The sequence below is a fragment of the Triticum urartu genome, chromosome 4A (assembly GCF_056163025.1).
Source record: "Triticum urartu cultivar PI428250 chromosome 4A, HENAU_Tu73, whole genome shotgun sequence".
Lineage (NCBI taxonomy): Eukaryota > Viridiplantae > Streptophyta > Magnoliopsida > Poales > Poaceae > Triticum > Triticum urartu.
The window spans coordinates 458672126-458695637 of NC_141876.1; the positions used below are offsets into that span (position 1 = coordinate 458672126).

At 49.3% G+C, this 23512-nt stretch overlaps 1 protein-coding gene and 1 pseudogene across 2 annotated transcripts; one reads left to right on the forward strand and one right to left on the reverse strand.

Moving 5' to 3' along the window:
* The first annotated feature begins 17302 nt into the window (after positions 1-17302).
* Positions 17303-19065, forward strand: LOC125553943 (protein IN2-1-like). Of its 2 annotated transcripts, XM_087519738.1 has the most exons (8): positions 17305-17529; positions 17639-17699; positions 17809-17895; positions 17979-18077; positions 18165-18273; positions 18375-18451; positions 18558-18746; positions 18845-19065. In XM_087519738.1, exons 1-8 carry the CDS (start codon positions 17429-17431, stop codon positions 18851-18853), a joined length of 732 nt encoding a protein of 243 aa, XP_087375864.1. In that variant the 5' UTR covers positions 17305-17428; the 3' UTR covers positions 18854-19065. The 2 variants fall into 2 exon arrangements, with proteins under 2 accessions (XP_087375863.1, XP_087375864.1); XM_087519737.1 differs by lacking the exon at positions 18845-19065 and having other exon boundaries at positions 17303-17529; positions 18558-18836.
* A 2573-nt stretch (positions 19066-21638) lies between these two features.
* On the reverse strand, positions 21639-22749 carry LOC147976157 (uncharacterized; annotated as a pseudogene).
* Between the last annotated feature and the right edge of the window lie 763 nt (positions 22750-23512).

A 23512-nucleotide genomic window follows, 5' to 3' on the forward strand; every position in this document is an offset into this window, starting at 1 on the left:
TTTTGATTCCGAGCTGTTATTCGGTCAGTATAGTCGTTTGGGCGGCCATGATTCTGTGTCGGAGCGCGCTTCCTAGATCCGTAGATGGACCTGGCCATACCGGATTTTTTGTGCAGGTCTTCATGTAAATCATGCGCTGACTTGTGTGCGACGTCGTTAGCCGCCCTGTCGCGGCCACGGGGTGGTCGATCCGGCTGATTGGTCGTTTTATTTTTCGGCTGAATGGGCTCTAAAGCCTCGTCGTCGAATTCAGGCAGCAACTTGCGCTTTGGATAGCTCTTTGTGTGGCGACTGCCACCGTACTTTTCTTCAGTGTCAAGCACTTTGTTCCATCTGCTGTTGAGCGTATTCTGCGCGGCCTTAAGCCTTTGCTTCTGCTTCTTCAGGCTCCTCGTGGTGGCAATAATCCTTCTATGGAGGTTCTCTTGTTCCAAGTGCCTTTCCGGGATGATGTGTGCATCGTCGTCCGGACTGTTCTCCTCTCCGGAGACAGGTTGATGAGCGTTACCCTCGGCGTCGCCGTGATCGGACAGCGGCTCCGTACTATGTTCGCCGTCCGCTGGCTCATCCTGCTCCATCGCTGGGTCCATGTGGTCGTCGTTTCCTTTGGAGTCGACCGGGGTATTATTCTTTCTTGCGCTGTTATCGCTGTTTTTGCTAAGGCGGGATTTGGAGCGGCGCCTACGTCGTCGCTTTGGTTGCTTCTCGAGGGGACTATCCTTCACTGCATCCTTCCATTCCTCGTCGTTGTTTTCTTTGGGTGTATCCACCATGTATATATCGTGTGATGAAGTGGTTGTCCAACGCCCTGTGGGCGGTGGTTCCTGTTCCTCTCCTGCATCGTCATCCATACCGTCGATGTCTTCGGAGTCGAAATCAAGCATGTCGGTTAAGTCGTCGATAGTGGTTATTAAGTGGGTGGTGGGTGGGGAACGAATTCCTTTGTCGTCCGCTTCCCACTCGAGCCAGACATAGTTCGGCCGAGGGTCTCCTGACAAGGAGAGAGACCTCAATGAATCTAGCACGTCGCCCAAGGGCGAGTGCTGAAAAATATCCGCGGAGGTAAACTCCATGATCGGTGCCCAATCAGGTTGGATAGGCACGGATGCAGGCGGTTCGGAGCCTGTGGCCGGGGACAAATCCAATGGTCCGGTAACATAGGTCTTATAGGAGGTGAAGTCAGTGTTCGGCTCTATCGCCGCTGAGTGTGCAGCCTCCGTGGCGGGGTCCATCCATCCGTCCTTGGATGGCACGATCTACTCCAGATTGAGGGCCAGAGTAGCCGCAGGTGCGATCTCCCAAACACCGACCAATGACAGAGCTAAGTCATGCTCGTCGTGACTGTGTGGCGTGCCTGACATGAGCTCGAATCCGTCAAGATCGAGTCTCCACGGATGTCGATAGTGTAGTTCAAGCTTCCAAATCTGACCTGATGGCCAGGGGCGTAGCTATCGATCTGCTCTGGATGGCCAAGCGAGTTGGCCCGCAGTACGAAGCCGCCGAATACGAATATCTGTCTGGGGAGAAAAACCTCACCCTGGATTGCATCGTTGCCGATGATCGAAGGAGCCATCAAGCCTTTATCGTGATGGCACAGTGGAACTCTCAATGAAAGCACCAATGTCGGTGTCAAAACCGGAGGATCTCGGGTAGGGGGTTCCGAACTGTGCATCTAAGGCTGATGGTAACAGGAGGCGGGGGACACAATGTTTACCCAGGTTCGGGCCCTCTCGATGGAGGTAATACCCTACTTCCTGCTTGATTGATCTTGATGATGAGTATTACAAGAGTTGATCTACCACGAGATCATAGAGGCTAAACCCTAGAAGCTAGCCTATGATTATGATTGTTGTTGTCCTATGGACTAAACCCTCCGGTTTATATAGACACCGGAGGGGGATAGGGTTACACAGAGTCGGTTACAGAGAAGGAGATCTACATATCCGAATCGCCAAGCTTGCCTTCCACGCAAAGGAGAGTCCCACCTGATGAAGCAATGTACCTAGGGTAGGGTCATGGATCTGTCCAACATACCCTCCCCAAGGACATCTCTACAAGGAATCAAAAGCAGTCGAAGAGAAACCATCATCCACTCGACCATGAAGATGTGTTCACTCGACCACCTTGAAGACACTCGACCACCAGAAGATGAGAAGCCCTTCACTCCGCAACGGTCGGGGTTTAAGTCATAGCTTTATGGACATTTATAGCACTTTACTTCGGACGTTACCAGTAACGCTCCTCCTTTATGAACATTGAACCCTGTGTAACGGGGGGAGCAGGGGTCCTGGCGCACTCTATATAAGCCACCCCCTCCTCTGGGACAAAGTTTCGCACCCCCTGTAACACACACGCATATAATCCAGTCGACCTCCTCCGGGCTCCGAGACGTAGGGCTTTTACTTCCTCCGAGAAGGGCCTGAACTCGTAAAACTCGCGTGTACAACTCCTCCATAGCTAGGATCTTGCCTCTACATTCCTACTCCCCTATTCTACTGTCAGTCTTAGAACCACGACAGTTGGCGCCCACCATGGGGCGGGTGTCTTAGCGACTTGTTGGAGAAGTTGCAATTTTTTCCGATCCCCTTCATCATGGTTTCAGGCGGAGGATTGGCTGAGGGCCGTGAGATCCATCTCGGCGTGCTCGTGTTTGTCGCCGACGACTCCGCTTGGCTTCAGGAGGCTCCACTCGACGTCGACGCACTCCCCGCCCGCGGGGCGACGCACTTTCGCGCATGCGTCCGTAGCGTCCTCCTGCGGCAGCCGTCGACCCAGTATCAGTCGGATCCAGCAACTTTCACGCTCCCTGCGGCTCGCTGGAGCAACCGTTCCGATCGGTCGAGGCTTCAGCGGTGGGTGAGGCATGCGGTGGCCCGCCAGTCGGCCACCCCTCAAGTCGCGGTGATCGAGCCCAACAAAACTCTCTACGGCTTGTCCGATCTGTCGACTGGCTCCGAAGAGACCGCATCCGAGTGCGACAGCAGCGACTCAGCGGCTGAAGTTCTGATGGTCAATGGACCATGCAGCCCTCCTGGCTTCACCCGTGAAGACAGAGGTGACGGGAACGGCGATCCGTCGCGCGTTCATGAAGAGTACCGCCCCGAACCCCTCTCGTCGCAGCAAAGGGAGGAACTTTGCCGCTGGAACATGGATGCACTGCATACTCCTATAGTTGGAGAAACCCCTGAGGCCCAGGCCTTGGAGCAGACGCGCTTGGCCAACTTGGCTGAGTGCACTCGACTGGAGAACCTCCAGCGCGCACTCAACGATAGCGCTCGGCAGCGTGCTCCCAAATCCAGTCGACGCCAACTTTTTCCACCTCCGACCCAGGTATACCGAACCCCGATCCAGAATCTAGCAGCTGCTGCCCGGATAGTGGAGTCGATCCAACCTTCCCAGGCAGAAGCTGGCCAAGGTCTGGTGCAGATCCGAGCCTTGCTCCGGGTGGCGGGATAATAGATACGGTCGTATCTCAGTCGCGGAATAGGATCCATAGCAGATCTGTGGTTGCAGACACAGTTCAGTCGGCCCACAGCCCAAGATCGCCCCCGAGGCGTGAGGGACGTGGGGATCGACGAGAACAGTACAGAAACCGTGAGCAGTATGATCACCGAGTCGATCGCAATGATCGTCCTCGAGTGCCCATGCCTCCCCCAAGGAGCGGGTCGTACGTGCCTCGGCAACATGAAGACAGACGCCCTCACAGTGTTGGGCGAGGTATTCCATTCGACCCCAGGGAGCCAGGCTTTGATGTGAGATCTATTCTCGTTCAGGGCTTGGTCGACAGAAACAGAGCTCACCGAGAGGGCCATGACAGGGATCTGCAAACCAGCAACAGGGTGCATGTCTCAGGTCCAGAGTGCTTCAGCAGAGCTATCAGAGCTGCAGTGATTCCCCCCAACTTCAAGTTGGCGACTGGAGTCAGTAAGTTCACTGGTGAGTCCAAGCCTAACACTTGGCTTGAAGACTACCGAGTGGCTGTCTCGATTGGTGGCGGCAATGATGAAGTGGCCATGAAACACCTTCCTCTGATGTTGGAGGGCTCGGCTAGAGCATAGCTGAATCAGTTAGCACCTGGAAGTATTTATACTTCGGAAGATCTCGCCTGAGTGTTTGTCACAACATTCGAGGGCACTTGCAAACGACCGGCAAGTTTGACGGAATTACAGTGTTGTGTTCAGAAACCGAATGAAACTTTGAGGGATTATATCCAAAGATGGATCACCCTACACCACACGGTGGAGGATGTTTCTGATCATCAGGCAATTTGTGCCTTTAAGGAAGGTGTCAGGTATCGGGAGTTGAATATGAAATTCGGCCGGGCAGGAAATATGACTCTGACTCGGATGATGGAGATTGCCACCAAGTATGCCAATGGTGAAGAAGAAGAACGACTCCGGAGTGGCAAGCACAAAGCAGTCGCCCACGAAGCCGGAGGAGGAAACTCAGGTCGGAAACAGAAGCGCAAGGCCGAGCCAGCTGCTCCTGGTGAAGCCTTGGCTATGGTTCAAGGAAAGTTCAAGGGGAAGCCCAAAGGGCTGTGGAACCCCAAGAAAGTAAAAGATCAAGATGGAAATGACGTGTTGGATCTGCCGTGCCACATCCACACTAAAAAAGATGAAGAGGGTAATTTCATTTATCTGAAGCACACCACTCGGCGGTGTTGACTCCTAATCCAGCAATTCCGAGAGACACAGCCCAAGGAAAAGGAGAAGGGAGTAGATAAGGCTGAGGAGGGGGAAGAGGATGATGATGGTTATCCCCACGTGAATTCCACTCTCATGATTTTCGCTGATGTTGAGAGTAAAATTCGATTGAAAACCATCAACAGAGAAGTAAACATGGTCACTCCGGCGACACCCAATTATTTGAAATGGTGCCAGACTGCTATTACATTCGACGAGTCTGATCACCCAGCGCACATAGCCACCCCTGGGAGGCAAGCACTGGTGGTCGACCCGATGGTCAAAGGCACCCGACTGACAAAGGTCCTGATGGATGGTGGCAGTGGCCTGAACATACTGTATCCAGAGACGTTGAAGGGAATGGGTATTCCGATGTCCAGACTCAGCAAAAGCAATATGAGTTTCCATGGGGTCATTCCAGGCAAGAAGGCTTCATCACTCGGCCAAATTTCTCTCGACGTGGTTTTCGGTGATTCCAAGAATTACCGCAAAGAAAGGTTGACATTTGAAGTTGTGGATTTCCAGAGTGCATATCATGCTATTCTGGGCAGGCCAGCTTATGCTCATTTTATGGCTCAACCATGCTACGTGTACCTCAAATTGAAGATGCCTGGTCCCAAAGGGGTGATCACTATCTCTGGTAATCGGAAGAAGGCAGAAGAGTGCTTCCAGAAGGGTTCAAAGATCGCCGATGCTCAGATGGCTGTAGTAGAATTGCAAGAATACCAGAAAAATGCAGATCCGAGTGATTTGTTGCGAGCCAAGAAGCCAGCCACAGATTCAGCATTCCAGTCGTCCGGTGAAACGAAGTCGATTCACATTCACCCAACAGACCCCAATGCTACTCCGACACACATTTCAACCACACTCGACTCCAAATAGGAAGAAGCGCTCATCCAGTTCCTCCGTGAGAACTGGGACATCTTTGCATGGAAGCCTTCTAACATGCCAGGTGTTCCCAGGGGACTGGTTGAGCATCGTTTGCGAGTCGACCCAAAAGTGAAACTAGTCAAAGAACATCTTCGATGGTTCGCCGTACAGAAGAGAAAGGCAATCGGTGAAGAGGTGGCTCGGCTTTTGGCAGCTGAGTTTATCCGAGAGGTTTACCACTCCGAGTGGTTAGCCAATGTTGTCATGGTCCCAAAGAAGGACGACTCACTTCGCATGTGCATTGACTTCAAGCATATCAATCGGGCCTGCCCAAAAGATCACTTTCCTCTCCCTCGCATCGACCAGATAGTCGACTCGACTGCGGGGTGTGAGCGTTTGTCCTTTTTGGACGCCTACTCTGGGTACCACTAGATCCGTCTGTACGAACCCGACGAGATAAAGACAGCTTTCATCACAATGCCATTCGGTTTGAAGAACGCTGGAGCCACATTCATGCGGATGATTCAGAAGTGTCTGCTCACTTAGATCAGTCGAAATGTGGAAGCATACATGGATGACATCGTGGTCAAGTCACGTAAAGGTTCTGACCTACTGACTGACCTTGCTAAAACCTTTGCCAGCCTCAGAAGGTATGATATCAAGCTCAATCCATCAAAGTGCACGTTTGGAGTTCCGGGCGGAAAATTACTCGGTTTCCTAGTTTCCGAACGAGGGATCGATGCTAACCCAGAGAAAGTGGGTGCTATACTCCGAATGAAACACCCTGTGTGTGTGCATGATGTCCAGAAGCTTACTGGTTGCTTGGCCGCCCTAAGTCGATTCATTTCTCGCCTCGGTGAAAAGGCGCTGCCTCTTTACCGACTGATGAAGAAATCATATAAGTTCGAATGGACCCCAGAAGCTGATGCAGCATTTGCAGAGCTAAAAGCCATGCTTTCCACCCAGCCGGTGCTTGCTGCTCCGATCAGCAAAGAGCCTTTACTGCTTTATATAGTAGCCACTGGACAAGTCGTCAGTACAGTACTTACGGTCGAGCGGGAAGAAGAAGGAAAAGCTTATAAAGTTCAGCGCCCAGTTTATTATATTTCTGAAGTCCTGACTCCGTCAAAGCAGAGATATCCGCACTACCAGAAGCTCGTCTATGGGATTTACATGACCACGAAGAAGGTTGCACACTATTTCTCTGATCACTCTGTTACAGTCGTCAGCGACGCTCCATTGTCAGAGATTCTGCATAACAGAGATGCAACTGGTCGAGTGGCAAAATGGGCGATTGAACTCCTTCCCTTAGATATCAAGTTTGAGGCAAAGAAAGCTATCAAGTCCCAAGCAATAGCAGATTTCCTCGCTGAGTGGATCGAACGGAAACTACCGACTCAAGTTCACTCAGAGCACTGGACCATGTTCTTTGATGGATCCAAAATGCTGAATGGTTCTGGTGCTGGGGTAGTACTGGTATCCCCCTGAGGAGACAAGCTCAGATATGTCCTCCAGATTCACTTTGATTCCTCCAACAATTAAGAAGAATATGAAGCACTCCTGTATGGGTTGCACATGGCCATCTAACTCGGCGTCCGTCGCCTCATGGTTTACGGCGACTCAGATTTGGTAGTCAATCAAGTGATGAAGGAGTGGGACGTCAGAAGCCCAACCATGACTAGTTACTGCAACGCAGTGAGGAAGCTGGAAAAGAAGTTTGAGGGGTTAGAGCTCCATCACATACCCCGACTGAAAAATCAAGCAGCCGATGACTTGGCAAAGATAGGTTCCAAGAGAGAAGCCATTCCCAGCAATGTGTTTTTGGAGCATATTCACACACCGACAGTTCAGGAAGATCCTTTTACTGAAGAGCCCCCGCAACCTAAGAGCGCCACAGACCCGACTAAAGTCGAGGTCCCAGCCGTGGTTGACCTGATCATGGAGGTTCTCGCCATTACTCCCGACTGGATAGTGCCGTACATTGCGTACATCCTTAGGAAAGAACTCCCAGAGGACGAGGAAGAGGCTTGACAGATCGTCCGTCGATCCAAGGCCTTTACTGTGATAAGAGGACAACTGTTCAGGGAAAGCGTGACTAGAGTCGGTCGGAAATGCATAACACCAGAAGAAGGTCGAATGATCCTCAATGACATCCACTCGGGGACCTGTGGTCACCATGCGTCCTCTCGGGGCATCGTGGCTAAAGCATACCGAGCTGGATTCTATTGGCCACGAGCAAATGAAATGGCGAAAGATATAGTCGACAGATGTGAAGGCTGCCAGTTTTACTCCGACATGTCTCACAAGCCAGCGTCAGCCCTGAAGACCATCCCCCTTGTCTAGCCCTTTGCTGTTTGGGGACTGGATATGGTTGGACCACTGAGAACTGGTAGGAGCGGCTTCACTCATGTGCTCATTGCAGTCGACAAGTTTACCAAATGGATCGAAGCTAAACCTATCAAGAACCTTGAGGCCAGCACCGCTGTCAGTTTTATCAGAGAATTGACATTCAGATATGGAGTTCCACACAGCATCATCACGGACAACGGGTCGAACTTCGATTCTGATGAGTTTAGAGCTTTCTGTGCTTCTCAAGGCACACGAGTCGACTATGCTTCAGTCACTCACCCACAGTCGAACGGACAAGCAGAAAGAGCCAATGGCCTAATTCTCAAAGGACTGAAACCCCGGCTAATGCATGATCTCAAACACGCAGCAGGCGCTTGGGTTGATGAACTTCCGTCAGTTCAGTGGGGTTTAAGGACAACTCCTAATCGGTCGACCGGGCGAACTCCTTTCTTCTTGGTCTATGGAGCCAAAGCTGTTCTGCCAAGTGACCTGCTCCACAACGCACCCCGAGTCGAGCTCTTCTCCGAAGAGGAAGCAGAGCAGGCCCGGCAAGATTCAGTCGATCTCTTAGAGGAGGAAAGAGAGATGGCCTTGATCCCGTCGACCATTTATCAGCAAGACTTGCGTCGATTCCACGCCAGAAATGTGAGGGGTCGAGCCTTTCAAGAAGGAGACCTGGTTCTTCGAGTGGATCAACAGAAACCGCACAAGCTCGCCCCGGCTTGGGAAGGCCCCTTCATCATCACCAAAGTCCTCCACAATGGAGCATACCATCTTTACAGTGTTGAGCATCAGAAAGACGAGCCACGGGCTTGGAACGCGGAGCTGCTCCGCCCCTTTTATACTTAAGCACTCATTCGAATAAAATGTAATAAGAAGAACCTTTGTAATTTGTTTGTCAAAGGCAAGAGCTTTTCAGTCTTCTCGCATGAGTGTTGTTGCTTTTATTTACCTCTAAAATCCCCCAGTGGGTGGGCTTAGCCGCAAATCTATTTCGCCTAAGTTCGAAAGAAAATCCTACCGAGTGGTGAGCAATCCCCCCACTCGGAGGCTTAGCTGCAGTCCAGTACTCGCCTAAGTTCTCTCACTCGGAGACTCAGCTGCAGTCCGGTACTCGCCTGAGTTTGAAAAAAATCCTACCGAGTGGTGAGCAATCCTCCCACTCGGGGGCTTAGCTGCAGTCCAATACTCACCTAAGTTCTCTCACTCAGAGACTTAGCTGCAGTCCGGTACTCGCGTAAGTTTGAAAAAAATCCTACCGAGTGGTGAGCAATCATCCCACTCGGGGGCTTAGCTGCAGTCCAGTACTTGCCTAAGTTCTCTCACTCGGAGACTTAGCTGCAGTCCGGTACTCGCCTAAGTTTGAAAAAATCCTACCGAGTGGAGAGCAATCCTCCCACTCGGGGGCTTAGCTGCAGTCCAGTACTCGCCTAAGTTCTCTCTCTCGGAGACTTAGCTGCAGTCCGGTACTCGCCTAAGTTTGAAAAAATCCTACCGAGTGGAGAGCAATCCTCCCACTCGGGGGCTTAGCTGCAGTCCAGCACTCGCCTAAGTTCTCTCACTTGGAGACTTAGCTGCAATCCAGTACTCGCCTAAGTTTAAAAATCCTACCGAGTGGAGAGCAACCCTCCCACTCGGGGGCTTAGCTGCAGTCTGGTACTTGCCTAGGCTCTCCCACTCGAGGGCTTAGCTGCAGTCCAGTACCCGCCTAAGTTTAAAAAATCCTACCGAGTGGAGAGCAACCCTCCCACTCGGAGGCTTAGCTGCAGTCTGGTACTCGCCTAGGCTCTCCCACTCGGGGGCTTAGCTGCAGTCCAGTACCCGCCTAAGTTTAAAAAATCCTACCGAGTGGAGAGCAACCCTCTCACTCAGAGGCTTAGCTGCAGTCTAGTACTCACCTAAGCCCTCCCACTCGGAGGCTTAGCTGCAGTCCGGTACTCGCCTAAGTTTAAAAAATCCTACCAAGTGGAGAGCAACCCTCCCACTCGGGGGCTTAGCTGCAGTCTAGTACTCGCCTAAGCTCTCCCACTCGGAGGCTTAGCTGCAATCCAGTACTCGCCTAAGTTTGTAAAATCCTATCGAGTGGGGAGCGACCCTCCCACTCGGAGGTTTGGAGCTACGACACAAGTACAACGTGCGCTCCATCCCTATCCGCAAGGACGACGAGGTGCAGGTCGACTGCAACCTTCTCCTTCGGAGCTACGCCACAAGTACAATGTGCGTTCCATCCCTATCCGCAAGGACGCCGAAGCGCAGGTCGACTGGAGCCACCACTTCAGAGCTAGATCTCCAGCGCAAGGCCTATTCCGAGCAGTTAACAAAGTCCATTCGAAGGCAAAACACAAGCGTATTCAGAGATAAACCAAATTCAGATAAATCCTAAAGTTCCAAGCAGCAAACCAAAAGTATTCGAGCGTCAAGCCCGAAGGAGTTTAATGGTTACAGCAACCACTCGGCATTCCGAGGCAAATTTAAAGCAGATTCAAGTCTCATAAGTTTGTTCACTCGGTAGGAGGAGGGTTGGCAGGCTCGACGAATTCGTCCAGGTCGATCCCATCCGTGATCCGAGTAGCAGCAGCGATGAAAGTTTGGAAGTCATGCTTTTTGGTGTTAGCAACCTTGATCGCAGCCAGCTTGTCTTCACGAGCCTCCTTGCAGTGGACTCGCACCAAGGACAGCGCCACGTCGGCACCACACCGGGCGGAGGACTTCTTCCATTCTTGCAGTCGGTCAGGGATCTCGTTCAGTCGAGCCATCAGGGATTCCAGGTCATTTTGAAGCGTCGCCCTTGGCCAAAGCGATGAGTCGATTCGGGAGACTACCTCCTTCAGGCGCACGAGGTAGCTTGTGGCGCTAGCGATACAGGACTCCAGTCGGAGCACGTTCATCGCGGTTTCGTCGCAAAGTGGAGAAGCGATAGGGTCCAGACCCGTCTCGACCTTTCCAGTTTCCTCGACAAAGTCTTGACAGAATTCTGCAGCCAAAAATTAATGAGTCGACCGAGCAGGATCCGTTCGCAAGCATCAACACAGTCGGTTTAAAAGAAATACCTTCCAGCGTGAGATAGAGCTTCTTGGCAAGACTCCTCAGATAAGCTTCCGTGTCATTCCTCTTGCGGATCGCGGACACCAGCTTTTCATTCAGGGCAACCTTGTCCTTCTTCAGACTAGTCACTTCACGGTTAGATTCATTGAGGCAAGATTTCAGCCTGTTCACCTCCCCTTCCAGCATTGCGACTAAAGCCAGCTTCTGGTCTGCAAGAGCAGTTTTATCTTGGGCTGCATTTTGCGCGGCGGCGAGGTCCGAGTCCTTCTTCTCCAGAGCCAACTTCATTTTCACTGCAAAAGAAGCAATCGAATCAAACAAGAGATCGAAGAAATATATTGAAAGACAGTCGACAGGCAGTTACCTTCCATACCAGCAGCTTCGTCTTGAGCTTTCTTCAGATTCTGCCGGGCCAATTCCAAGTCGAGGTTGAGTTGCCTCTGCTTCTCCTCAAGTTCGGCAAACTTGGAAATAAGAGTACAAGACTTCTACAGAAGGCAAAAGATGGGTCAGTCGACAAGATCAAAGGTTGTTTACTTCCGAGTGAATAAAACCTAAAGAAGTCACTTGAGACCCCAGCCGACTGCACACAGTCGACTGTAATCTCGGGGACTACACCCAGTGGGTGCACTTGGCATGCCCCCGTTGATTAAAACCCAACTCGACCGGTCCGCCCAGATCAAGTCAAAAAAAGCTGTTCAGACCCCAGTCGACTGCCAGCAGTTAACTGCGGTCTCGGGGAATACACCCAGTGGGTGCACTTGGCGTGCCCCCACCGGTTCAGATCCTACTCGACCGGTCCGCCCGAGTCGAGTAGAAGAAAAGAAAGAAAGGTAGAACTCAGACCCCAATCGACTGCCAGCAGTCGACCGCGGTCTCGGGGACTACACCCAGTGGGTGCACTTAGCGTGCCCCCACCGGTTCAGATCCTACTTGCCCAGACCGAGTGGAAGAACGCAACTACCAAAGACAACAAAACACCCAGCGGGTGATCTGATTCGACGCAAACAACAGGAGATTGTGTAGAAGAAATTTTTTTGGGTAGCATATCCTCATAGAACAAGAGCAGTCGGAAAGTCTACTTACCTGGACATTGGCCCGAAGAGCAGCGCTGGCATCGTAGGCAGCCTGGCTATTCTCATGCACCGTCTTCACCCGCTCCATCATCACGTCAGCCTGTCGGATGGCTTCCGCAGCCGCTTCCGACTGGTTGTCTGGGACAGGGTAGCTGGTGAAAAAGAGAGCAGACGACCCAGGTGTGGCAGCTTGGAGCTCCGTGGCGTGGAGTTGGACGACTGAAGGAATCACCGGTGTAGTCGACGGTGCGGGGTGCTCACTCGACAAGGGTGCAGCGAAGGTTACAGAGGCCCTGCATGCGTCTTCAGGTTGATGGACGGGTGGTGTTGTTGTTGGCCCTTGCTGAGACATCTTGCCGGCTGCTACCTTCTTGCTCTTCCTGGGCTTAAGAGCCACATCTTCATCATCATCTGGAAGATCGATGACGTTGGGTGGAGCTGCAAGAGAGGTCATTCGACCCCAAGTGAACCACAAGAACGCAATCGACCAAGGAATCAAGAATAAGATCGTAAGAGTTTCTACCTAGGTTAGAGGTAACCGCGTCTTCCATCTCCTCATCTCGGTACTGGAGAGAAGAGGTTCCCGACGTAGCAGCACTGCAAAGACCCGCATCCAGTCGGTTACGTTCTGTTACTCGAGTCGACGAAAAGAACAAGTCAGATGATTACCCGGAGATGGTAGGGACGGTCACTTTGATCCTGGGCAAAGCCTTTGGCAGTTTGGAGGAGGTGGCTTTCGATGCTTTCGGCGCTGGAGGCGGCACAACTTTGGGCTGCTTCAGAGCCTTCTCAATCGGCATTGGGGAAGACGTCCTGGGACGCTTCGAAGACTGCCCAATCGGCGCGGCCACCAGGCCCGGAGCGCTCGCCGGGTCGTGAGCGTGTTTGGATCTCCTCTCCCTGCGAGGAGGTGAGTCGACCTCTTCGTCATTAGTCGATTTGTCGCCCTCCTCGGCATCCGAGTGCCCTTCGCCGCTCTCGCCCCCGCTCGCTCCTTCCTCGACGTCTTGCTCCTGCACTCCGTTGGGCATTGAGTACATGTCGATGAGGGCCTGAAAAGACAACTATTAAAAGAAATTCAGTCGACCATCAACAAGATGTCACACAGTGAATCGGAAAGATACTTGATAAAACAGAATCATACCTGCTCCGGCTGACGCGAGTGGTCGAATGGAATCACCCTCCTAGACCCCCGAGGGTTGTCTTTGTTGCTGGTGATTCCCATCAACCACTTCTCCAAGGTGTCCTCGCTGACGTCCTCCGGGTGGATCTGAGTGGAGTCCTCGAGCCCAGAGTACATCCACATCGGATGATCACGTGCCTGAAGCGGTTGGATGCGTCGACCGAGAAAGACCTCCAGCAGGTCCATCACAGTCACCCCGTCGTGGACGAGTTGGACGACCCGCTCGACCAGCACCTTGACCTGCGCCTTCTCTTCTGGGACCACCTTCAGGGGGGAGGGCTTCTCCACTCGAGCCAAAGAAAAGGGAGGAAGTCCAGTCGACTGACCCGGGGTCGGCTAGTCCTTACAGTAAAACCAAGTCGACTGCCAACCCCGGACCGAGTCGGGAAGGATCATTGCTGGGAAGGTGCTCTTGTTCCTCATCTGGATCCCCAGGCCCCCACACATCTGGATCACGTGCGTCCTCTCATCACTTGGATTGGCCTTTTTGACCGACTGGGAGCGGCAGGTGAAGATGTGTTTGAAAAGACCCCAGTGCGGTCGACAGCCCAAGAAATTTTCACACATTGACACGAAAGCAGCCAGATAGACTATGGTGTTTGGAGTGAAATGGTGGAGCTGAGCCCCAAAGAAGTTCAGAAAGCCCCGAAAGAAAGGATGGGGAGGCAGTGAGAATCCGCGATCTACGTGGGTGGCGAGGAGAATGCACTCACCCTCCCTTGGCCGTGGCTCGGTCTCGTTCCTCGGGAGCCGCGCCGACTTGTGGGGGATCAGTCCCCCCTCCACCAGGTCGTCGAGGTCGTCCTGGCTGATAGTCGAGCGGATCCAGTCGCCCTGGATCCAGCCCGGCGGCAGGCCGGATCTCGACGAGGATCCGCCCCGGCTGGTCCGCTTGCCCTTCGCCTTCGCGGTCGCATTCTTCGCGCGCTCCAGTGCCACCGTATTCTCTTTCCCATGGCGACGGATCGAGTTCGAGCGAGGGTCCGGCGACGAGAGCAGAAGCGAGCGTGGCGAAGAGGTCGGAGGAAGAAGAAAAGAGAATGGGAGCGCACGGGGCAGAGGCCTGGTCCGGTGCCTTTTATAAGGTCGTTCCCCGAGTGACTGACTGGTGGGCCCAGATGATCTAAACAAATCATGTAACATTCGCGCGCGCAGTACGTGGCGAAAAAGGTGGCGCGGAGATCGAGGAGACTTGCCTAATCCGTCCCGATTACCACGGTCTCGCCCGTCTGGCGCGCTTACCGAAATTCGAATCCCGTGAAATCCGCGGAGAGCAGAGCAACTTGCCAGACTGAAAACGCCCTCTACATTATCATTCAGAATTCTACCGTGAAAATTCACTCGACAAAAAACAAGAATGGACCAAGGCGATTGAAAAAGGAGTCGACGTCGTCTCCTCAGTTCATTGTTCCAGAACAAGGTATACTCATAGCACAAAGAATGAGTCGGAAGTGTTCCCAACTCCTTCCTCACTCAAACCCTGATCCATTCGGGGGCTAATGATGAAGCTATGTACCTAGGGTAGGGTCATGGATCTGTCCAACATACCCTCCCTAAGGACATCTCTACAAGGAATCAAAAGCAGTCGAAGAGAAACCATCATCCACTCGACCATGAAGATGTGTTCACTCGACCACCAGAAGATGAGAAGCCCTTCACTCTGCAACGGTCGGGGTTTAAGTCATGGCTTTATGGACATTTATAGCACTTTACTTTGGACGTTACCAGTAACGCTCCTCCTTTATGAACATTGAACCCTGTGTAACGGAGGGGAGCAGGGGTCCTGGCGCACTCTATATAAGCCACCCCCCTCCTCTGGGACAAAGGTTCACACCCCCTGTAACACACACGCATATAATCCAGTCGACTGCCTCCGGGCTCTGAGACGTAGGGCTTTAACTTCCTCTGAGAAGGGCCTGAACTCGTAAAACTCGCGTGTACAACTCCTCCATAGCTAGGATCTTGCCTCTACATTCCTACCCCCCCCCCTATTCTATTGTCAGTCTTAGAACCACGACACCACCCGAACACGGGACTAAGCCTTCAATCTTGTATCTTCATAGTCCAATAGTCCGGCCAAAGTATGTAGTCCGGCTATCCGAGGACCCCCTAATCCAAGACTCCCTCAGCGACTACTCCAGCCGCGACACCGGGGGCGCTCCTACGGCGACACCCATCCAGGCGTTGTAGGACGTTGACATGCTGTAGGAGGGCTCCACTGTGGCGCTCCTTCGGGCGACACACACGGCGCAATGATGGTCCATAGTGGTAGCGACGATGTTGTCTGGCGCATCTCCTTCAGGTGTGTCCGCTGCAGAGTTCCCCGGCCATGGCGTGGCACGACAATGGCGGGAGGCGGACGTGGGTCGGGGCCGATTCGGCTGACGCGAGCTTGGGATGGATGGCAGGGGGTCCGACCACTGCATGGCGTCGTGTGACGACCGAAGGAGGCGCGTCGGTGAAGGAGCGTTGAGGCCAGGGTCAACGGAGGTTTAGAAGCGGGAGGTGGATGTGGTGAAAGTTCCCTCCCGCCAAAGCGTTGGCTCGTTTGTGGTATCCCGTAAAATTGGCCCTCGTATTATAAATATAGTGGATTGGGGGCTCGTTTTCCAAGCCCCCTTAAAAAATTACAGATCGGCCTCGTTTACATGATCTGTTTGGGACAAATTTTTCATCAAAAACCGAAGGTTATTAGAGCAAGATTAATAAGAGAGCCGGCTGCTGGCTATATACCTACGCAGCCTACACCATGTCATCTAAAGTCTTCACAAAAGCTTGCATGTGGAGGAAGGCAAAGAAACATACATGATTTGGAGAGAGAGGAGGAAAGACCCGCTATTTAGGGCATGTACAATGGTTGATAAGACAGTCTTATCTTAAGTTTTGCATGTAATTTAAAGATGACAAAAAAGTATGTCTACAATGGGTTATATCTTAGCCTTATCTTTAATAACTAGCAACTCCTTAAAACATGGTGAGACAAATTGTGCTAAGAGATCATCTCTTGTTTTATCTTAAATAAGAGAAGACAAGCCTTTTCTTATGAGTTCTCTCTCCTCCACCTCATCATTTATCCTACGTGGCACTCCTAAGATAACACCATTGTACATGCCCTTAGCTTTCACACCTCTGCATGTAGTTTCATCTCCCGTTTCTTGCGCTGTAGCCCGACTACAAGTGAAGCGTTGGCTACATTCTCTTTTCTTCACATAAGATTTTTGTGACGTGGAGAGGCTTAGGCCTTGTACAATGCTAGGTGCTCAGAGGGTGCTTAAAAAAATAAATTGGGTTTTTTGAAGCACCAATGCTTATTTCTACAGGAGAGACGTTTAATTAAGCGTCTGCCCTGTACAAATAAGCACCGGTGCTTAAGAAAAGTTTGGTTTATTTCTCCACAAGCATCTCTCCTAAACACCTTGCATTGTACTTCCTTCATTTCTTTTTAGTCCGCATATAAGATTTGGTCAAAGTCAAGCTTTGTAGAGTTTGACTAACTTTATATTAAAAAAATATAAACATTAACAATATGAAATCAATATTATCAGATGCACCATGAAACATATTTTCATATTATATAGTTTTAGTATTGTAGATGTTCATATTTTTTTATATAAATTTGATCAAATTGACTTTGACCAAATCTTATATACGGAGTAAAAAGAAACAGAGGGAGTACAAGACCTTAAAGCCAGCTGACTAAGAGCTATTGTACTTGCTCTTATAGGAATGTTCTATTTCAAAAATAAATAAATAGCAGTTGCAGCCATTCTACTGGAAGCAGATTCGCCTCCGAAAGATGACCCAATCGATTACGTCAAATGCTGAGAACAAACGTCATTATACAACACCCGCGCGGGCTGCCGCTGAAGATGATGATCCAATCAGTTACGTCACCCCCGTCAAAAGCGACAACACACCGCAGCCCGATTTGGTGGGACCAACAGATAGCTAGGTGCACGACCCGATCGTCCCCGATGACGGAGACGTACGATTAGCCGGAAGAGACCTTCCTTCCTTCCTTCCTTCTGTCATCCCATTTCTTCCGGTCGCCAACTTGGCTCCCATCTCCCCCCGGCGACGCATAAATACCCTACCCGGGAGGGGACGACTCGCTCACCAGTCACCAAACCAACGCATCAGATACTCATTCAGACGACTCGAGCGACCACTGCCTCTTACTTGTCACGTCCCTGCCACGTACTACGTACTCCTACATCGCAATGGCCGCAGCTGCAGCACCGGCCAGGTCCACGAAAGAAGTGCTCCCGCCTGCACTGGGCGCCGTCTCCGAGCCCCCTCCCCTCTTCGATGGCACCACCAGGTAACCAACCACCTACCACTACTAGTAAGCTTCACTTCTGCATCCATGAGGATCCATTTCACGAGCTGTCGGTTGATTATGTGCGGTGCGACGACGTACGTACGTGAAGACTGTATATTTGCTACATCTGCCCGTTTGCTCAGCGCGCCTGGGTTACCCGGAACTGCAAGGTACTTGCAGGCCGATGCCAAGTCACATCTTCCATCCATCACTGAACCTTGCGTGGAGAAGAAGAACAAACGGAAACCCTGTTCTTTTTTCGTGCGTCGTTCTGTGCAGGGCCTGCAGGAGGAGATCAAGCTGGTCGCCATCAATCTGGAGGACAAGCCAGCATGGTACAAGGAGAAGGTTTACCCACAGGGCACGGTACGTGCCCACACACACCTCACCGACATATATGATCATCCTATACAGATGCCTTTATCGTCTTCCCCCCACTCCATATAAAGGTGCCTTCCCTGGAGCACGACGGCAAGGTCACCGGAGAGAGCTTGGATTTGATCAAGTACATCGACAGCAACTTCCACGGCCCGGCACTGCTTCCTCAAGTAAGATCAGATGATATAGCCCATTCACCGTAGGGAAGAAAATGATGTTTCAGTCTTGCTGTAATCTTTGGATGTGTCGATTGCCAGGATCCCGCAAAGAGGCAGTTCGCCGATGAGCTGATTGCTTACGCTGACGCCTTTACCAAAGCACTCTACTCGCCCTTGATCTCCCAAGTGGCCATGTCAGACGAAGCTGGTAACTAAGAACCATCTCTGCAACTACTTTCCGAATCATAGGAATGCCGTTTCGGATTAGTTCACATTGCTCGAGCGTAATTACATCCTTTTGTTCGACAGTTGCTGCTCTAGACAAGATCGAAGCTGCCTTGTCCAAGTTCAGCGACGGCCCGTTCTTCCTTGGCCAATTTAGCTTGGTATGCTATGCTAATCCATTCGAGCTTAATCCAAATGCCTTCTGCTTTAATTCCCACCGGAATGTTTGTGAGTTGTGACAATGCTTGCTTCAATTTATCTTTGCAGGTGGATATTGCCTACGTGACGATCTTGGAGAGGGTTCAGATATACTACTCTCACTTGAGGAACTACGAGATCGCCAAAGGCAGGCCCAACCTTGAGAGATACACCGAGGAGATGAACATGATCGAAGCGTATAAGCAAACCCAAAATGTCCCGCTGGCCTTGCTTGATGCTGCCAAGAGGCATCTGAAGGCAAATATAACTTTCTCTAATCAAATTCCAACTTCTTTTCTTCGTTCCTTTCGGTTTATACTACCGATACTAACGTATATATCGCTGTGAGTTTTCAGATTGCTTGAAGAAGTGGTAATGTCGCCAAGAATGACGGCGGCTGCCAGGGAACGGCGGCATTTGAGTAGGCCAAGACTGAACTCTCGTCACTGGGAGCTGGGGCTTCTTTTGCCACCATTGTCACAATGAGTTGTATGTGTTTTCTTCCCAATAAAGACACCATGGTTGTAACATGTAAGGGCTATGCTTTTTATGAAACAATAATGTACTCCATCTGTTCTATGTGCATTACAGTTAATTTTGGGCATGGCCACATGGGCACCAGTGTGGTGGATCCATGCTTTCCAACACATCTGCTCTATTTTCAAATTCCAAGTAAAAAAACTGTCCAACGTAAAGCAGAAAAGTAAACAATAGCATACATGTTGTGCATGATAGTGAATGTCTGACATGGTTTGAAGATTTTACAAAAAGGAAGGTAAAGAAAATTTTCACTTGCAAAACTAATCTGTAATACATAAATAGTTGATCCCCACTAAGTCTAATTCTCTCAACATGCAGCCCTCCACATCACCAAATGTGCCACGTCATCATCCACTAGAACTATTTTGTAGCACATGCATACCCCAATTTAATTGTTACATCTCCAATAGTCCAACGTACATGCATACTCTTTGTTCACATGTAATTACTTTCGAAAATAATAGCTTTAGATTTAGATCATTTTATTCATATAGAACATATTCAAAATTAATCTTTAAAATCCCGCAGCAACGCGCGGGGAAAATCATCTAGTTATCTAAGATACTGTAAGATCAAGTTAATCAACCGGGGGGGGGGGGGTGAATGGAAGATTTCAACAATTTTTTCGAAAGAGCTACTTCAAAAGGGTTAATTCTTTGAAGAAAACAAAGTAATCAGGAAAAAAACAGAACAACACGAACTAATACCGAAGAAGTACTAAAGGAAAACTTAAGCTAGGAAGCAGTAAACTTAAACATACATCCGATCAGAACTGAAACAATGATAACAAAACAGATGATAGCATGAAAACGAAGTAGCAGTATGACTTCTAATGAAGAGGCAGAAACACTTCAATACAACAAAACTGAATACGGAACTAAGCATAGTGCATAGCAACGGGAAAGATAAGCATTCGGAGAAAGTCTTCAGAGAGAGGAGGAGACAAATTCTTTACACAAGGCATATTGCACAAAGTAGAGTTAATAAAAGGAGTGAAGGCACATGATTTGTTGACTCGGATCAAGTTGGCACAACTCTACTTCTAGTTGGAGGGGTTGTGCCAAAGCTCGAAAGACACGGAAGTCCCCACCCTATTCTCTTTGAGCCAAGCTCACTTAAAACTCACCCAACACTTGCGGTAGATCTTGTGGTGATCTTCAGACCGTCACGAACTTTTTATTCGGCAAATTCACAGGTTGGATGCTCTAAACGAACACTGAACTGTCTCAAAGATGCTCGGTCTTCAAGATTAACAAGTGTTCAGTGAACTTTCTTCAGTGATACTCAATCATTTACCTATTAGCTCTAGGGTTTTCCGCACTTAGGATTTACTCAAAATTCTTCAGGAAGATGGTTTGCTCAGACTTGTCTCGAATCACGCGGAGCAGCCAACCGCAAATGAGTGGAGGTAGAGGCTATTTATAGCCGGGGTCACTACCTGATGGGCCGATACAACCATTGGACAAGACACGCATACCAACATGTTGTCATGAGCTGTCATAATAGTCGGAAATCTGAACTCTCAAATTCTTCGTAGTAGGACAACCTTACAATATGCTTCCTAACTCTTTGGCGAATGAACTCATGTGTTCGCAGAATCACCTTCGACATGCAAGTTTGAAGACTGTGGCTGGAAGGATATTTTCAAGGCTTCAACTATGAAAAGATAGGTTCGATTGACCACACTTAAAGATAGACTGTCTCAGTAACACTTGGAACCCCTTAACACTATGGCTTGTTCTACTGACTCGAAGAAGAATAAAATGAACTAGTAAAGAACTATAAATCTTCACGCCAATTCTACAATGAGCACACCAAACATTTCAGTGTTGTCAAAATATTTTTATGAGTCATACATCATAGGTTAAACCAAATCCTCGCGAAGTTTCACCTGCATATACTCACAAACACATTAGTTCCTTAACCACTTCTGTCATTAATCCGGCAAAACCTACAAGGGGGGCACTATATGCACTTACAATCACCCCCTTTTGGTGATCAATAAAAGTGGTTAAAGTCTCAACAGGGACGAATAAAAGTTGAAGTAAAACTAAGGATTTCGATTCCATTATATAGAGAGAACTCGTCATGAATATGTGCATATTGAAGAATTTTCTTTTGAATGCAAATGCATATGGCATGTTGAAATTGTGGCGAACTCCCCCTATATCATGGAATCAAAACTAGTAGTGTAATGAGATTTATCATGAAGAACATGACAATGCATAGCAAATTGTGAACTCTGAGTAATGTCAACATGCATATAAGTTTAACATGATAAACATGCATGAAGAATTATGAGTAGTAAAAGTTTAGAGACGCAAAACATAAAGGGTGTGTTTGGTTGGGGAATCAACTATCATGGAATGGAATGGTTCTATTCCCGAGGAATGGGTCGGTTCGAGTCGTGTGTTTGGTAGGAGAAAAAAAGTAGAATGATTTGGTTCTGTTCCGGTGTTTGATTGGAAGCACGGAATGAAAAATGGAATGCCATAAAATTCAAAATTTTGGCAGGATTTCATTTGTATTTTCAAGAAAGACAACATAACAACATATATTGACAAGCTTGACACATAAACGACAACACACATAACACAAATTTCAACAAGGTGCACATAGTTGACATACATGTCTACTTCACATACCAAATTTCCAAAAGCAACTAAAGTGCAATAGAGCCATACATGTCAAGTTCACATACTTGACAACAATACATGTCTCATACGAATTCTCCAAAAGCAACCAAAGTGCAACCATACATGTCAAGTTCACATACTTGACAGCCATACAACCATATTGAATTTAGAAGTTCTTCTTCACATACCTACTCACCCAAACAACTTTGTTGGTTTGGGAAAGTTTCATGAAGGCTCTTGCAGTCTTGAAGTTGTCCACAAGATGAGCATACTAGTGGGCTAGGTGCTCTTCATTAAAATCTGGCAATGTGGAGACTTCATCCCAAAGGTCATCGGGTATATCATCATCATCTCCACTAGACTTCACAAGCGCTCCAGCCACAAGTTTGAACCCATCTTTGAGAGTGATAACTAATGGATCATCAACAACGTGCTTTACCTTGGCCTTCTTTTTGGGTGGTGCTTTGGGGTGAGAAGACTCAACAACATTTGGTGATGTGTTAACCTCACCATTCTCCTCGCCTTCGTGATTAATAGAAAGAAGATCATTACCAGACCTAGCATTCAGCCCCTTAGCCCCGGTTGTCCCATAAATGGAAGACATGACATGATAGTATTCCATTGAGGTATTCAAGAATGGGGCATCAGCTTTGTGGGTCTACAAACAATGTGCAAATGATTAGCATAATGCAGAGATAAAATGGCATTAGATTTGTGGGTGAGAAGCATACCATACAATGCCCTGCATAGTGCTTATCGCGAGCCTAATTGTGCAAGTATCTTCATCCGATAGAAGTTCACTTAAATTCTTCAAATTGACTACCCTTCCCCAAATCTTCCTCTACTTCTTGAGATGGTCTCTGTTTTGATCCCCGATGACAGCTAGCTTGAACTGCTCGTTCAAAACAGCATCACAATGTCTATTGTGCACATCCCTGAATCCACTTGAAGTTCTCTTCCCATCAGCAACAAGACTAGCAAAAAAACCGAAGCATGGTTTTGGTCATGGAATTGATCCATACAATGATCCCAGCTCTTCCGGAATTTCCACTTGCAGTAGTGATTTCAACACTCCCGGAGTCCATTTCTGTCCATCCAAGAAATAAATTTAAATGTAGTTGCATCAACATCACAAATACATGGTTCAAATATAGTAAATGATACAATATCTAGCCATCAAATAGATTCAAAGGTAGTTGCATAAACACCACAAATACATGGTTCAAATATAGTAAAAGATACAATCTATCCAACCATCAAATAAATTAAAATGTAGTTGCATAAACATCACAAATACATGGTTCAAATGTAGTAACTGGTACAATCTGCCCAGCCATAAACATCACAGATACATGGAGTGTGCCACACTCATAGATTAGCATACATTAGTTGTCCATCTTTCCACATTTGTAGCTGCCATTTGTAGCCTACGGTCCACCATGATCCTAGTGTCACTTGCTAGTTGCCTTGATGTTCGAATTGGTCGGATGGTCCATGTCACTTCCGGTATAATAAAGTCATCAATCCCTTGTGATAGCGCATAATTGTGAAGAACACAACAAGCTATAACAATGTCAACTCAAGAACAAGAGTCGACCGAATAAGAATTTGTGAAGAGGTAGTCGTTGTTGAGGCCAATGGTGGACGGTGCTTGATGACCGGAGGTGAAGGAGGACAAGGACTTTTGCGGTAATTCTGCGCGACGTGGTAAAAGGTCGGCTTTCAGCTAGATGGGCCAGAGGTACAAGATGGTGCACTTTGGACGATGAGTGTCGGCTTGATCGGCCGCCGCCGCCTTCTACATCTTGTATGCCTTCTCCTTTGCCTTGGGGCCCCGGCCTTGCATAG

What these genes read in the sequence shown, in the direction of transcription:
- LOC125553943 (XM_087519737.1), top strand. Translation starts at nt 17,429, where the DNA reads ATGGCCGCAGCTGCAGCACCGGCCAGGTCCACGAAAGAAGTGCTCCCG. An exon ending in CTCTTCGATGGCACCACCAG is followed by an intron (nt 17,530 to 17,638) that starts GTAACCAACCAC and finishes ACGTACGTGAAG; the next exon opens with ACTGTATATTTGCTACATCT. An exon ending in GGCCATGTCAGACGAAGCTG is followed by an intron (nt 18,274 to 18,374) that starts GTAACTAAGAAC and finishes TTTGTTCGACAG; the next exon opens with TTGCTGCTCTAGACAAGATC.